We start from the raw sequence: 16,667 nt of genomic DNA on the forward strand, positions 1-16,667 counted from the left end.
CCAAGATAATGTACATTGATCAATGATGCCACCTAATGGCGGCTTTGAAAGAATTGCCTGAAACAACACTATGTATTGTATGGTCATCTGTGTCTCACTGCATCACACTGGGATCATGTGATTAAAGGTCTTCCTCCAGGATCAGGGTCAAAAGAAAGATATTTGCACTGTTTGCTTCTTAAGGATGACTGCCCATAAAATTAAAGAATCAAGGCATTAAATTAAAACGATACTAATGAATGTGGTGCAAGAGAAATTGTGTCTTATTACTTTTTTTTCTTAGCTCAAATATAGGAGAGACACTGACACAAGATGTTCGTTCTGCAAATCTTCACACCATTATCAGTAAGCTCACGACTGACTTTGTTAATGAATAAAAAATAGTCGGATTTTATAATTCAATCCATTTGTGGCCAAGAAGTAAACAATAAACTGTCCAAACTACCATGAATTAAAATAATCCCTTCAAATTTAAATTGACATATGCTTCCAGTACATATTCATTTAAGGTTTTAAATGAAACTAAAATAAAGCTAAAACGATAGATAAATAGATAGATAAATAGATAGATAGATAAATAGATAGATAGATAAATAGATAGATAGATAGATAGATAGATGATAGATAGATAGATAGATAGATAGATAGATAGATAGATAGATAGATGATAGATAGATAGATGATAGATAGATGATAGATAGATAGATAGAAGAATGATAGATAGATAGATAGATAGATAGATAGATAGATAGATAGATAGATAGATAGATAGATAGATAGATATCCATAATAACATGTTTAAATCAAAAACGAAATCTCTAAATGGATTAAGGAATTCAGTTTTTACTTCAAACAGCCTTCAAACCAAACCGCCGCTCGTGAACCACCGGTAGACCCCGGAACAAGAATCGTCCACGCGTGACTCGTTAACAGTCGGGTTGCCAGATTTCGAGAAACCGATGGTGTGAATGTCATTCGAGGGATGAAAAAGATTTTATTTGAGAATATCCTTTGTTAATTAATTTAATTCAGCTGTGTTTGTGTTGGTGCAGACTTCAGCGCCCCCGTTGTGGATGTAACAGTTGGCCTCATTCACTACAACCTCCCTCAAATAGACACAGACCATAAAGATACCAGCACTTGTAATTTGCCAAATACCACTCCATCTAACCAAACAATATTTACATATATTGTATTATATTATATTTTATTATAATAATGTATTCATGCCTTAATTGATGTGTGCATATGAGTGTATCCACTGGTAATAACAAAATGCTTCTGTATACAGTTTAGTTGCTGTGTTACTGCTGTTATTAGGCCTAGTTTTTCCTATTATTGCCAAGTGCTTGCTCATGGTGGGAATTGTTGGGTCTCTGTTATAAATATTATAAAGAGTATAGGGAGAGACCTGCTCTATTTGAAGAGTATCTTGAGATAACTTCTGTTGTGATTTGTTGCTTTTATATAAATAAAATGAATTGACTTGACTCTTATCCTATGTTAAATTTCTTTAAAAAAAACACTGATGTGTTAAATCTATCAAAGTGTCTATCAAAGACATCACTAGAATTAAAACAATCTTATAATGACTGAGACTTTTGCTTGTTCAACTTTTTGGCACAATATGGACAACTGAGTGTTTCAGTCCAGCTTTCAGCCTTGCTGGGTGGGTGGTCATACTGTTCTCTGCAGAACCAGTCACTGTATTTAATCTAAAGAAAGATCTTTTCACATTTGTGTATAATTATAGCTTCAGTCAGATCAACCACCAATGAAACAACATGTATGCATTAAAAAGAGAACAGGATCTGGTTGGCTTTATTATGTTAATTTATAACACTTTTAACACATTTCAGTGCTATTGATGTCAACAGAAAATAAATGTATTTCTCTTCTGTGAGTGAGGCTTCTCTGACAGGGTGGTGTTGGTGGCAACAAACGTGTGACTGAGCACCTGCACGGCGGGTTGGAGGCTTTGAGAGGGGGATGTGAGAGGATAAATCTGGCAACTACAGTCTGCCATCTTTGATTGTGCGACAGGCCGCGGCGCGAGCGGGGCCTCACTCAACTAGAAAAACGGTCTGGCACGAGATAACGGGTGGGGAGAGTCACGGAAACACGGGACGACCGCGTACCGGTTTCCCGCAGTAACGGCCGAACAGACGAAGACAGACTGGTGTCTTGAAACGGCGCAGAAGACGCGAAACAGAAGCCGTGCATGTGGAGAGCGGTTTGTTGGCAGCCAACGAGCAAAGTAGCTAACCATCGTTAGCCGAACTGGGTTAGCAGGCTAGCCAGCTTTTGTAATCCGCCGGCCAGACACACTTTCGTTCACCACAAACCAGGCCGAAACCGGATTTCAAGTGAGGCCACACAACAGCCAAAAGGACAAAGAAGGCACCGGCGGTGGCAGGTGGGTCTGCAAGTTGATTTTTTAAAGTTTTGTCCATTAGCCGATGTGTTGGTGTTCACTCGGCGCTAGCTGGCTAGCATGCTTTGACCACTGACGGGCTCAGAGTGGATGTGATGGCGACTAGTGAGAAACGAAACTATGCTAAACGATGCAAGCTGGCGGCCTGCTCTCCAACAGCACCGCCTTAAACATTATACACAGAAATACACGCTGCTGGGTAGAGCATAACAGTGACATTTTGAGTTGAACTTTTTGCGCAATTAACGTGGTATTTGAACCCGGTGTGGATGAGTTCCGGGCGAAAAGGGCCTTTGCTCCCTGCCGGTGTGAGCCACCCAGCCCACCAGTACTTTGATTCATGGACAAGGATGGCCTGCAGACTCCTCAGAGGCAGTGATTTACAGAAACAATAGGACAGTATTAAGCGTCTCCTTTGATTTTTCATGATTTGGGCCACATGTTCTGGCGATGTATTACGTTTAATTCATGTTTTTAATTACGTCCCGTGGACAGACTAACAGAGCTTTCCCTCTCAGTCAGAATGTCTTGCAGATCCAACTAACGTGGTCTTAGAGCACATTTCTAGTGTGTGACTGTGCGCTTTCAGGAGTTGGGGTGTGGAAGACTTCAGTGATTCATAAAGTCTGCTTGTAGATTTGGAAGCTTCCTGGGAGATTTATCAATAGGCAACGTGGTATTGTTCCCATATATGCATCCATGGTTACAAATAAGTCTACATCTGGCTCATTATAGAGAGGCCATTCAGATGTGTATTGATTGCAGTAGTGCTTTATTGATTGACCAGTCAGTGTCATGACCTGATCAGAGATCTACAGCAGAAGTAGATGAAAGTGTATTTTGAGAGCTCCAGCCTTTGATTTAAAGATAAAAGAGATGCTAACAGTTTGTCTTAAGAGTCTCTGCACAATAAACATTAACCAGGCCGGATATCAAGTGATAACTAGATAGTGATTTTACACACCGCATCCTCTAGTCTCTGTACATGCTCCAATTTGTGTATTTCAACCTGGCACTTGCAATAACTAATGTTTCATTTGAGCATTTAATCTAAGCACTTTTGCATCCAATTAATGAAAATAAAGCCACCCTCCAGTTTATTGTGTGCGCAGTGAAATTACCAGCAACTCCCCAGGGAGACCATCTCAGTGGTATTGATGGCCTGGTGATGGAGAACCACAATAATCTGAAGTGGCTTCCAATTGTCATCTGTTTGTTCATGTCTTTGTGAATTGGGCCAAATATAGTAAGTGGTGTTAGGATGGTGCTGCTTGCATTGACCCTGATCAAAGTGAAGATAAACTGGTAAATGCTGAATGTGTGCTAATCATATCAAGTACTGCACACATTATATTTTCTTTTTACGTGACAGGTCATGTAGTCCAGTATCTTTGAGGGATGGCGGCCTGATGCATATTCATGTCCACGGCCCATCTTTTATATATATTTAAGGATTTAAAAAAAAATACACCCTTAGTTTTATTGTTATACTTTTTGCCACTGAACCTAAAGATGGTTGACATACTGACTTCTCCACTGTCACTGTAGAGATTTAGGACCAGAGTTCTTCAGACAGCATTACAGTACAAAGCAACAGGGACAGTGAAATATAATCCTGTTCTTTCAGCACCCATCTTTTAGGCCATCTACGTGACTTTTTATTCTTTGACTTCACTGTTGCATTAGACGGCCCGTCCCATGGCCCGCTGTAAACAAGAGTAGGCTACATGGAGGCTGCACAGGTAAGTTGTGTTGGTCGACCTGCAGCCTGAACCTGAAGTCAATCTACAATGCAAAAGAGAGTCATAATGTGCTACTGAGGTAATAAGTTTTTGTGTTCACCTCCATTCATATCTTCAAATAACTGCTCTGAGGCTCATATTTCACCGGCCCTGTTGGGCTCCTAAGTGTGTCAAAGCAGTAGTTACTCTACTTATAAAATGAACAATAGCCATGTCAAATTATAGTAGGACAGTTGAATTCCTCCTGCTAAGCATCACCGCCACAACACAAAAATAATTTCACTGGCCACGTGATTTGACGGATGGGAAATTTCAGTTTCATTAGACGGCTAAAATCTGTGAGGAACATTAACACCTGTACACAAGCACAGACACAAACTAGTTACTGCCTAGAAGAAACAGCAGAATGTTGGTATTTTTGTGTATTAGAAAAAGGGAAAGAGCTGACCTTGATGGATGAGCTGTTATGCAGAAGTAGTTGCAGAGGTGAAGGGTCACGCTGGAGGTTGGGCTGAGCAGATAGTGGTTAGGGAGCTGGGATGCTGTTGTGTGCTTGGTGACAAATCTTGGATTTTGCAGTTGCTTGATACAACCATCTGAAAACACTTCAAAATGGTGGACCAAGGCCACTTTGCCCTCAGTGGATTTATGTTGACCGTGTAAGAGGTGGAGCAGGGACTGTAAACTGAATGGACCCCTTCAGTGTAGACGCTCATCCTCAGGTGATTGGGTTGTGCTGTGGTGTCACTGTTACTGAACAGGTAATGGTTTATCTGTGCACAGAGGATGTAGGTGTGTCAGTGTTCTCTCTCCATTTCTTTTTTCAAACACATTCTCACCCATCCCATATCCCTCTGATGTCAGGATTTATGCACACCCTTTTTTGTGCACACTTGACTGAGTCCCTCCACGCGACCTCTGCACCATACTCCTCACGCTGACCCTTCTCAAGTGGAGAATCGTGGCCAGTTCCCAAAGGGATTTTCCCTGACAAATGGTTTTTCTAATGTGGGGGGATTTGTAAAGGTTCGGTCTTGAAACCTCTACCCAGTCATGGACTTTTTAAAAACCCTTTAATATTGTGTGTGTGTGTGTGTGTGTGTGTGTGTGTGTGTGTGTGTGTGTGTGTGTGTGTGGTAGTGGGGGGGGCAAACATCCTCAATAGCCAATAGAGAGTCGAGCTCTGTTGCTGTGAGATTCACTCCAGTGATGCAGAGTACTTTAAAATGATAAAGCGTTCCCGCTACATTCAAATTGTTTTTCCTCCCCACCTCCTGTCAAGTGTCGCCGCTGCACCTGACCGAACTGTAGTAAAACATTGATTTATAATGACCGTGATAAATGCAACTGTTTTATTTGTCAATTTCTGGTGAATTGTACAGATCTGTGATCCATCTGTTCTGCCAAATTTAGATTAAACGCTCAGCCTGAGTCTCAACAACAGCTTCATCTGAATCATTGTCTTTTTATTGTTCTGTTTTACACAGTGGAAATAAATCAACAAGCATGTGTTCAAGGGACACTGAGGTGCGTGAGTTAGTGACAGCATTTGGGTCAGTGGGGACTGGTACCAGTACCTTGTCAGAACCTGTGTTTGTTAGACTACAAGGCTGAAACAAGACAGGTGAAAACACAAAACTGTATGTCTGCCATTGTTGTTTTTGAGACAGGTGGGGAGAGTGTGTTCAGATACTTAATTGTATTAATGCATAAAAGTGTCTCGGCTGCTCGGCCTTCAGTGAACAAACACTACCACAGCCAGACAGATGTTGAAGAAAATGCTCAGGGTGTCTTGTGTAGCCTGCACTTTGCTCTACGGCAGTAAAGACGCAGACAGACAGCTGACAGATGAAGTAACAAGCATTAGGAGTAGATGAGCAGACTGCAAATCCAGGTTCAGACTAAATTGTGCATTCAGGGCTGGGTTTTTTTTTTTTTTTTTCTTATTATAATACAGATGTCCTATCAATACCCATTTTTTAAAGGACAACATAAAATCATCATATTTCTGGTTAAACTGAAGTGATGCCTTCTCTTAAACTCTTTCCTCATGGCAGAAGACTCATAATCCCACAGAGCGTTATCTAAACTATCAGTTGAACTGGAAAAATTATTTTTTGTCGTCTACAAGAATTAAGGAGCATCACTACTGATACCACAGTTAATATTAGCATGCCATGTAAAGTGGAGAAAAATAGATTGCTACCTGGATCTTATTGTTATGGTTTGATTTACAATTGTGTTTGAGAAGATTTTAAAAAATAAGAACCAGGTGCTTTACAAAAAAAACAAAACAACAAAACAGGGCTTTTCCTTTAAGTGGATGTTACTTTGCAGAAGTGTTCTAAGGCCAAGTTACAGATAGAGACTGAGCTCATCAGAGCTGTCAGCCCCCCAACACACACACACACACACACACACACACACACACACACACACAGACACACAGAGACAGACACTGTTCCACCACTGCTACGTTAATAATAAATGACCTCTGTGTGTCTTAGGAAAGACACTGCAGCCCAAACATGCTGTCTTTGGTACTGCTCACTCTAATTCACTTCTCTTGCTAACCTTCCTGAGCATCCTCAGAGTATCTTCAATCATGCACCATTTCCTTTCTCAGGCAACAGTGGGTTTGTGTCAGGAGTCCCGCCATAGACTTGTGTTCATTTATGTGTGACCTTTATTATGAGACTGGTATTGGCCAGACATGACAAACCCCCCACACACACTCGGGTCCCATTCGCTTCACAATACAATTTTGCCACTAATTTATGTCATGTGATTTAGTTGCACTTGTTTTGTGTGGTATGATTAGGATGAGCTTATCTGGTTTTATCATTTACACCTGAATCAGTTTCAGTTTTTTTTTTTTTTTTTTTTTTTTTTTTTTCTTATTGTCACCCTCTGAAAAGTTGATGCATCAGTTTTCATTGAACCAACAACTTGCATCCTGCCCAAACTCCATGTTTGACATGACATGCTGCACTAAGCACAGCACCTCTCCTGGATTCCTTTCCTTCTTGAGGAAGGTGATGTCCTTTTCTTTTCTTTTTTTCTTTTCTTTTTTTAAACGTGTGCAGCAAGATTTTGCAGATCTTTTACCAGGACGATGCTGCACAAACTGAACAACATGGAGACCACCTTGCATCCCCTCCATGGCCTGCGGATCACACATAGGCACACTGCGCTACAGGAAGTCATTCCTGCCAGCTGCCATCAGTCTGTACAATGATTCTCTTCTGTGTTGGGAGACGGGACCAACTGCTCACCTGGACTTTTTATCACATTATGTATCACATCCGTTCATCACCTTAATCTTTCATAATAACACCTTAATCTTTTATATATATATATATATATATATATATATATATAAATAATGTGTGTGTGTACCCAACTTGTCCTAATGTACAGTGTCTGTTTAGCACACAGCATAGTTATGGGTCTGTCTTTAGTGTAAATTTTTCCCCCTATTTATGTTTTTTTATTTTCATACTCTTAGTCTATTGTATAGGATTTAGCCTTGAATTGAATTGTAGGTTATTTGCCAACCTCATTGCTCTTGATGATTAAAGTACTCGATTTATCAATCCGTTGGTCAGGTTCAGGTGTAGTTAACACTAAGTGCAGTTTGTTGGTGAACATTAGGAACAAGGTTCAGATATCTGTGCTACGCTGTCGTGTCCAGCTGCAAAAGCTCTACAACAACATATATTTAGTCATTTTCACTCATTTTTGTCATGCAATTTTATTTTTTATGTCTAAACATTTTGCGGTTATTCAGCTGTCGTCATCTTTGTTATGTACAGTTGCCATGGTTACGGGTCTCTGTCACTCTGCAGTAATACAGAGTGACTCTCCTCAGTAACGTCAGTCATTTTTTCCATTATGATTTCCAGACTCTGGCTGTTGGAACAGAACTGCGCTCTCTTGTATATTCTGCTCACCTAGCATTAGCATTAGCATTACTGCAGCCACCTATACTGTTCATTGACTCATTCAGAGGATGGGTTCATTCATTTGTTCACCCAACGTTTTTTTTTTTTTTTTAAGTTCAAACATCAAATGTTAAAACGTAGTGACATGTCTTTAGCAACCTAAAGGACAAGATGGTGGACTGCTGCCTTAAATCCTGGAAATTTACTCATTCTGATAGCAACACTAAAGAGTCGACTGGAAGTAACGTTAGCTTACGTTTTTTCATAATTATTGGTGTCCTGCCTACATGTTTTCATAGTTTGTATGGTTGGTTTGGTTATCATGGATGAATGGAGTCCATGAAGCTGTTTCTTCTAAAAAAACAATAACTTAGAATAACTGACAGTTACTGAATGGAAGGTGCCTTTTATTAACAGTAATGCGACGGTCAAGCAGCCGAGTTTGTGCCTGTCACGTGGCGCACGCACAGTCACAGGCTACAGTGTGTGAATCTGCAGATACATGCAGGTCGTTGACTTTGTCTTTCACATTATCATTTAGTTATATGTTGATGAAAAATGTTTATACTTTTCATCATAGTTCTCATTTTTACAAATGAACTTCAAATGTAGTTTTAAAAAGGTCAACTGATATTTTTCATTGTAGATTTCTTCAACAACTTTACCAGCGTTTGTCTCATTCCTGTTCCCCCTCTTTGGTCTGTAGGAGGCTGGTTCTGGGGGCGAGGCCAAAGGACCAGACTCAATGAGTTTCCAGCGAAATGTCCGAGAAGTCAGGGCAGAGCACCAAGGCAAAGGATGGCAAAACAAAGTATGCAACCCTTAGCCTCTTCAATACCTACAAGGGCAAATCTCTGGAAACCCAGAAAACTGCAGGTAAGCAGTTCCCTTCTAGTCTTGAATTCAAATGAGTGGACTGAATTGCATGAATTAACTTTATTGATCAAGGCAATGGAATATAAACTTGAAGGATTGAGACAAACCTTAATCTTGCTGTTTGTTTGTCCCAGTGGCTGCCAGACATGGGCTCCAGAGTTTGGGCAAAGTTGCTGTTAGCCGGCGCATGCCCCCTCCAGCCAACCTGCCCAGCCTGAAGGCAGAGAACAAGGGAAACGACCCCAACGTCAACATCGTCCCCAAAGACGGCAGTGGCTGGGCGTCCCGGGCTGAGGCAGGAGAGGAGAGGTAAGTTGAATAAGTTGTGTGCACATTTACGAGGTCATGGACCGAAACTAAGCCCCAACCCGTTTGTTAAAGCTCGTCTCTAAATGAAGGCGTGTGAACCACTACAGAATGACAGGAAGTGTGAGGTGAAGAGGACTCTGTCATCCACATTTTCACGTGTGGTTGTTGTTGGAAACTCTGCTGTTTTATGTGCCACAGGCAACAGGAGACGCCCCCACCCCAGAACAAACCAGCAGTGATCCAGTCACAAGAGCTTTCCACTGGGGGCAGCCGCTCGTGGGCCAACAGCAAGCAGACACAGCTAGACGGTAATCATCCTCTCCACTTGCTCCCTGAGCACTACACCTATTCATAAAACGCAGATAGTCTGTTGTAGTGCTGTGGTTCTACTTGACATTTAAGTAGGAGGCTGTAAACTCTTCAGTGTAACAAACAAAGAAAAGCAAAATCCTCAGTTGGTCTCCAGCTCTGAGCCGTCCACTTGATCTCCACTAAATGTTGGGTTGGGGTGGGAGGGGTGGGAGGGGTGCCATACACCACCTGAGGATTAGACCTTTCACTGCAGCTCTGTACGTCACAGTATTAGATTCAATCTTGTGATTTCTGTGCATTCATAAAGTGCTTGTATTGTGCAGGAGCTCCTCGGGTGAGCAGCCACTTCCACCAGGAGTTCCCCAGCTTGCAGGCGGCTGGTGAGGCGGAGAAAGGGGACGGTCAAGAGGAGGAGCCTTATGGACCGGGCCCCAGCCTCAGACCTCAAAGTATGGCCACACTCATGCACATAAACATCATTCACTGTTATTTGATTGCTTTCTGTTTCAGGAACCACCGGTTCAAGTCAAACAATATCTCTCTTCCCTCTCTCCTGTTAGATGTTGGCAGTTGGCGTGAGGGTGGAGGCAGGAATTTGAACACTGCACCCAGCCCCCCTGAGATGGAGAACAGGGCTCCAGAGGAGGGAAGTCCAGGCCTTGGAACCTCCACACCCCCGGTGGAAGCTGATGAACCTGCCCGAAACGTAACCACTGACGGTCAGAGGGAGAAGAGGGATGTCAGGGAGAGGCCGCCCACATCTGGCCCTCCTCAGCCTAAACTTAATGGGGGGCAGCAGCCTCCTGCGGGGGTGCCAACTCACTTTGATCCTGCTTTCAGGAGCATGATGCCACCTTATGTGAGTCACAGTTTGATCTTCTGGACAGACCGTGGAGGATATTGCAGTTAAGTGTGGAGTTGTAGTGTTTCTCTCTTTACCCTGCGTGAAGGTGGGTGTCTTTGTGTTTCTAGATGTTCCATGCCTATCCTCAAATGTCTTATGGTCCTGGGCAAGGAAACTTCAGATTCCCTGTACCACAAGATGGAGCCAAGTAAGTTCACATCTTAACGGCTAAAGCCTAAATACATTTGAAGCAAAATAAGATACATTTTTGATTTGTATTTAATTGATCTTTGCACAAACACATTATACTGTGGAGTCTTCCTTCATAATTAACAAAACAATGAATCTGTTTTAAAGGCAATTGATTATACAAGCTGTGGACAGTATAAAATGTCATGACATCACACAGAAGCAAATTGTTCACATCATTATAAAAGGAATCTTTTGGCCGTGTGCACGATACCGTTTACAGTTTTTAGTAGCTTGTATATTCATTAGGCCCCTGAATGAACTTCCCTCTCTTTTCCTCTTTGTTGGCTGGTCAGGGGTCCTCGATCAGCACGACCCCAGCAGGCCCCCCCTCAGTCCTGGCTCCAGGATCCAGACAGACCCTCAATCATTAGCGCCACAGAACTGAAGGAGCTGGACAATTTAGACACTGATGCTGATGAGGGCTGGGCAGGTCAGTAGCCGTACATTATGAAATACAGCGTTAATAATAACCAGTCATTCATTTGTAGCTTTAATCCTGACCTCTCTGTAATCCAGGAGCTCAGATGGAGGTGGACTACACTGAGAAACTAAACTTCAGCGACGATGAGGAAAACCAAGCTGCTAAAGAAAAAGGAGAAAACTGGTGAGAGTCTGAGCTTCACTTTTCAGCATTTCAGTACACTTTGTCTCATATTCATTACTGAGCTTCTGTCCCACAATGCATTTTCCCTACCTATGTTTTGTCTTGAAACGTAGCTGACGATACAGAGCAGCAGATGAACTTGTATATGAAGGTTATTGTGCATTTTATGAATAAAGCATGAAACTTTCTCCATGTTTCTATAAACCATCAAGTTTATTTTCAGATGTGGAGATGTTGAGTAATGAGTGTGGTCCAGACCAAACTAGCATGTTAGCTTCTGATTAGAGTGTTCGCTAATGTGCTAGCTAGTCATGTGATTCCATAGAACACACAGCAGCAGATGTCAATGTTTTTAACAAGCTATAGCTACATTAACACCTGGAAATGGCTAAATATGCTGCTCTATGCAAAATGGTGTTACATGGCCACAGCAGCAAATAAGCATCTTTATGCAATGTTGTCAAAGAGACACATGATTATAATGGAGAAATAAATGGGAGTAAATAAATTACAACATGGAAAAACACTGTTAATGATATAGTTCAAATAGTCAGTGAATGTGACATGTTGGCACTGTTTATACAACAGGCAACATATTGTGACACTGACTCAGGACAGAATACACTGTATAATAGATGATCTAACATTACCACAGTTATACACTCAGAACCAGATGGATGTTGTTTGGCAGCGCTGCCGTTGCTGCTTGTTGTGGAAAGAACCAAACTGTTACTACACATACTTTGTATTAAATTGAAATCGCCCTCAACAGTCACCATCTTGGATGCATAGCGGAGGGAGGGGGGAGGGGAGGGGAGGGATTGCCAATGTATTTCCGAACTTGTGAAAACTGCGGCTGAGGAACGAGGACACGTCGTCAGAGCCAGTTGCAGCGTAATTTCTTGTCAGATGAAACACGACAGTAAAACTTTAATTTACAAGTCAAGTGAGCAAAGCCGCCGGCAGATATTTTGCCTGGTAGCGTCACAAATATCTTCAATCAAGGGAATAACTTGTGAAAGCTGTGAGAGCATGTGTTGTGATGAGGTTTAATGTGCAGCCAGAGGTTGAAAGAACCTGACGATATTCGTTTTTAATGAATCCTATTGATGTTATTTTTAGGGAGTGGATGGGTAAAGTGGAGCGAATGAGACCTCGGCCATCAGACGGTCAGGAGGGCTGGAAGGAGGGGTCTGAGGACCGTGGGGGCAGTAAAACCTCATGGGCCGACAGCGCAGATCCTAGAGCTCCATCACCTGGCAGTATGGGGCAGTACACTAAATCAGCTGCTCCACAGGACTACCAGGTAAAGCTGCATATGCATTACAGAAGCCTTCCATTATGTGTGCACTGATTATTCAAACAGCACGGTGATCAGTCTGTTTGTACTCTTTTCTCCAGGGCGGCACTCGTCCTGTCGGTGCCACAGCTCCGCGTGGGAGCAAGCCACCGGCTGCAGCACCCGGTCCCGAGGAGGACTCTGAGGCCTGGAGACAGAAGCGCAAGAAGCCAGAAGTTTCTGAAGCCGTAGAACGAGCGAGACGGAGGAGAGAAGAAGAGGAACGGCGAATGGAAGAACAGCGGCTTGCGGCTTGTGCCGAAAAACTAAAACGTCTCAATGAAAAACACCGCCAAGCAGCTGAGGGCAAATCCTCCCCTGCGCCGAACGATGAGGCAGGAGCTGCCCACGAGGAGTCCTCCTTATCAGCTCCTGCTCCTGTATCCAGTCCTGTACCTTCAGTCCCAGTTTCACAATCACAGGCCCCGATCATGCAAGCTCCTCTGCCTGAGAGAGACAGGGAGAGGACAGAGTGGGAACGGGAGAGAGTTGAACCAACTGCAGAGGAGGAAGTTGTTCACTTGCCCCGTCAGCCCAGTCCTCCTGTCCAGAGGCCTGCGGTCGTAGCTCCAGAGCCTCAGGGCGAGGGGGAGAGCTCCTTGGCGGAGGTGGGCCCCCTAACGGAGGAGAACCAAGCCGACAGGACAACTGTGCCTATCCGAGACTATTTCAACATAGAGGACAACAGAGGTGAGCCGGCTCAGCCTTTTCTCAAAGCTGCTTGTAAATGAACTGGCATTGTTGCCGATGCCAATACTGTCGGTTGTGTTTCCCTGCAGTGGATGAGCCCCACCTGTCTCTGCCTCACATGGACGCCCCAAGTAGTGAGGAAGCCCCCGTAGCCCCCCCACAGCTGGAAGGAGAAGCAGCAGCTGCTATGCGTCCCTCTCTCACCTCAGGCTATTCCAAACAGTTTCAAAAGTCTCTGCCGCCTCGTTTCCTCAGACAGCAGGTGAGGTCGTCCACGTCTGGTGTCTTGAGTTACTACGAGCTCGTTAAAATTAATTAACCCAATGATTAGTGTGTGTGTCATGAGCTGGTGGGCTGTTGTCCTAACTGTGAATCAACTGGGAATTTGATGAATATTAGTTTGATCTTACATTTACTTTCAAAGTGAGTTTAATTAGACCTTTTCCACAGTTAGTGTGTTCATTAGTCATATCAGTGCACGTGCGCCGATAGCATGTGTGTATTGGGAGCAGTATTTTCAACAGTCTGCAGTGTTGGGCGCCTCGGTGGTCGACTTGCGGCCCTTTGCTGCGTGACGTTCCCTCTCCCTCCTCGACTTTCCTGTCACTCTCACTGTCACTATAATGAAGGTAAATAGAACTCTGGGGCCCAGGTTCTGTCACGTCTGCAAAGGCTTGGGTTGTGGAAAAATAGTGTTCATACAGACTGTGACAAATCAAAGAACAACCTGGAAAATAGTTGAGAAACAGGACGACGGTGCGTCCATCCCACCACCATCACTACACCGCGTAAGGGAATATCTTCAGGTAGAATGTCGATGATCCTCCAGTCGAGTTCAGAGACTCAGAGAATCGATGACGAGCAGCGGTGAAGCTCAACACTAAGACACTTTATGTTGATTCTTCCTTTAATTTGTCACCAGTCTGAAGGTGGTCGTTTTAAATGCATTGTGTTTTCACAACAAGCAGATAGGACATTGAGCCATGAATATTTACATTGTAGTATATACCATTAAAAACAAGTTGTCTTTACTTAGCTTAAATATCCTTTGGTTCTTTCTTTGGTTGTAGGAGCAAATGAAGCAGCAACAATGGCAACAACAGCAGCAGCAGCAGCAGCAGCAGCAGAGCGGGGGCTCCGTGTCCCCGTCAGGTGGTGGTGGGGTTCCAGCTACACAACAACAGCAGCAGCAGCAACACCGCTCCATGTATCAACCCATGGGCCCCCACCACCAGCACCTGGCCTCCATGGGGTTTGACCCCCGCTGGCTAATGATGCAGTCCTACATGGACCCCCGCATGATGTCTGGACGTCCTCCTATGGACATGCCAGCTAACATTCACCCTGGTAGGGAGACGTGTGGAATAGAAGTAGAGCATGTGATGAGTGTGAGGAGCTGACAGCCTGTGTAAAGTCGGTCTGGTTTGTGCTCTTCAGGGAGGATGCCTCCGAAGCAGATCGTGCGCAGAGAGCCAGGTGACAACTCCAGCTCCAGCTCCGACTCCTTTGACCACTTGACCCGACCAATCCGTGACCATGGCTTACCCTCAGACTCACGGATGGTCTGGGGCTCTGACCCGTACCCACAGTCAGAGCCGTTATCTTCTGTAACTGCTCCGAAAGGACGGGATGAAAACAAGGAGCCGAGGTAAATTTAAAAAAAAAAAACAACAGAAGAAGTGGCCTTTATTTTCTGCTCATGACACATTAACCATTGTTTCTTTACAGGATGGACTCTGGTTTGGATCTGGACAGGGGACTCCCAGCTATATACCCCCAGGACCACAGTGCATTGGACTCTCGTAAGAGTAACTTCTTCCGGGACCCTACAGAGTCCCTGTCAGCATTTACCCAGGGCCCAGAGGACGTCTCTGGGCCTCTAGACAGGGTCCCTGTAGGCTCAGCCTTCGATCCTGAGGAGCCAGGCCTACCGAGTGGAGAAGAGGTAGAGGCTCTTGGCCAAGCTATGCTGCAAAGGAGTGTGTCCCAGGGCTCCAGCCACTCCCTCAAGCTTGATGAACCCAGGTTTGATGCTCTACCCCTGGGAACAAAATCACTAGAATTACAGGACACAGGGGAAAGGGCTGATGATAAGCCCCAGAATGAACTGTACTCCCAGGCTGCAGTGACCAGCAACAGGGCGACACCTCCTGCTGATGGATTACACAAACAAGAGAAGCTGCCTCTGCCAGCCCCTAGCAAGCAGAAAGCTGAGCTGCGCTGGGGAGGGAGATCAGGGACGGGACGCAGAGAAGGACCAGGGGGAGAGAGGCCAGTCCGCAGGTCTGGGCCAATAAAGAAGCCTGTGCTAAGGGACATGAAAGAAGAGAGGGAGCAAAGAGAAGAAAGAGAGAAGCGTCATGAGAGGGCGGATAGAGGAGACAGGTCCAAAAAGGAACCGTCATCCAAAGCTCCTTCTGCAGCTGCTGCTGTGTCTGAGGGATCCAGACCTCAGGGCGAAGGGAAGAGAGAATCTACAGAGCCGGAGGAAACACCGACTGGACATCAGAGAGCCAGAGACTCTCAGCCTTCGTCTGGGGCTCCCACTTCTTCCTCGCAGGAGGAGAAAACAGACAAACTGCAGAGCAATGACAAACATCCAGAACCCAAATTACCCTCCAGGAAAGAGTCCAATCTTCCTCCACGTGCCTACCGACGAGAGGAGCGAGAGAGGGAGCGCGAGAGGGATAAGGATATGGACAAGGACAGAGAGAGGGAGTGGCCTGCTGACTCAGGTTTCAAAGGACGTGGTCGAGGGGAGTATTACTCCAGAGGACGAAGCTACCGGGGGACGTACAGCGGCCGAGGCAGGGGGAATCGTGGCAGAAGTCGAGCAGAGTACCCTTACAGAGAGCCTCGATCACGCTCTGACTTGCCCTCTGCTGGAGGGGCAGCTGCCTTTCGCAACAGGGAGGAAAGTGAAACGCGCAGTGAGAGCTCAGACTTTGAGGTTATACCAAAACGCAGACGACGACGGGGTTCAGATACTGATTCTGAAAGCGAAGGTGGGAGGGAGTCTGCCAGTGATACTGGACCGTCTGACCGGGAACCTAGCACCAAACCTAGCCGTCCACTTAGACGAGAACTACCTGGGGAGGGCCGGCCAGGGCCCCACAAGCCAGGCTTTGGACCTCCTCACATGGGGGAAAAGGTTGGATCCCGGGGGGACGATGAAAGCAGACCCAAGCCAGGATTCCTTCCTAAAGGAGAGCCTTCTCGCCGAGGAAGAGGTGGATTATACAGTAGACGAGGAGGAACAAGGGAACGTGGGGGTCCTCGCTCAGCCCCTCTTAGAAGGCCAGCAGCCAGAGAGTCCTCCTC

General features: G+C 44.8%; 1 protein-coding gene across 1 annotated transcript in view; it reads left to right on the top strand.

The window, feature by feature from the left end:
* Positions 1–2,080: 2,080 nt before the first annotated feature.
* prrc2c (proline rich coiled-coil 2C) overlaps positions 2,081–16,667 on the top strand; it is a 25,671-nt gene continuing 11,084 nt past the window's right edge. The window contains exons 1-15 of the mRNA XM_022764854.1: positions 2,081–2,416; positions 8,827–8,996; positions 9,131–9,305; positions 9,504–9,613; positions 9,941–10,066; positions 10,178–10,476; positions 10,590–10,669; positions 11,007–11,143; positions 11,230–11,317; positions 12,440–12,623; positions 12,719–13,346; positions 13,436–13,608; positions 14,417–14,693; positions 14,784–14,994; positions 15,075–16,667. The exon at positions 15,075–16,667 is cut by the window's right edge and continues 840 nt beyond it. Coding sequence (XP_022620575.1) covers positions 8,882–8,996; positions 9,131–9,305; positions 9,504–9,613; positions 9,941–10,066; positions 10,178–10,476; positions 10,590–10,669; positions 11,007–11,143; positions 11,230–11,317; positions 12,440–12,623; positions 12,719–13,346; positions 13,436–13,608; positions 14,417–14,693; positions 14,784–14,994; positions 15,075–16,667 — 4,196 coding nt within the window. The 5' untranslated portion in view covers positions 2,081–2,416; positions 8,827–8,881. The remainder of the gene's footprint in view (positions 2,417–8,826; positions 8,997–9,130; positions 9,306–9,503; positions 9,614–9,940; positions 10,067–10,177; positions 10,477–10,589; positions 10,670–11,006; positions 11,144–11,229; positions 11,318–12,439; positions 12,624–12,718; positions 13,347–13,435; positions 13,609–14,416; positions 14,694–14,783; positions 14,995–15,074) is intronic.

The sequence above is a fragment of the Seriola dumerili genome, unplaced genomic scaffold, assembly GCF_002260705.1.
Source record: "Seriola dumerili isolate Sdu_G_001 unplaced genomic scaffold, Sdu_1.0 BDQW01000592.1, whole genome shotgun sequence".
In the NCBI taxonomy this organism is placed as follows: domain Eukaryota; kingdom Metazoa; phylum Chordata; class Actinopteri; order Carangiformes; family Carangidae; genus Seriola; species Seriola dumerili.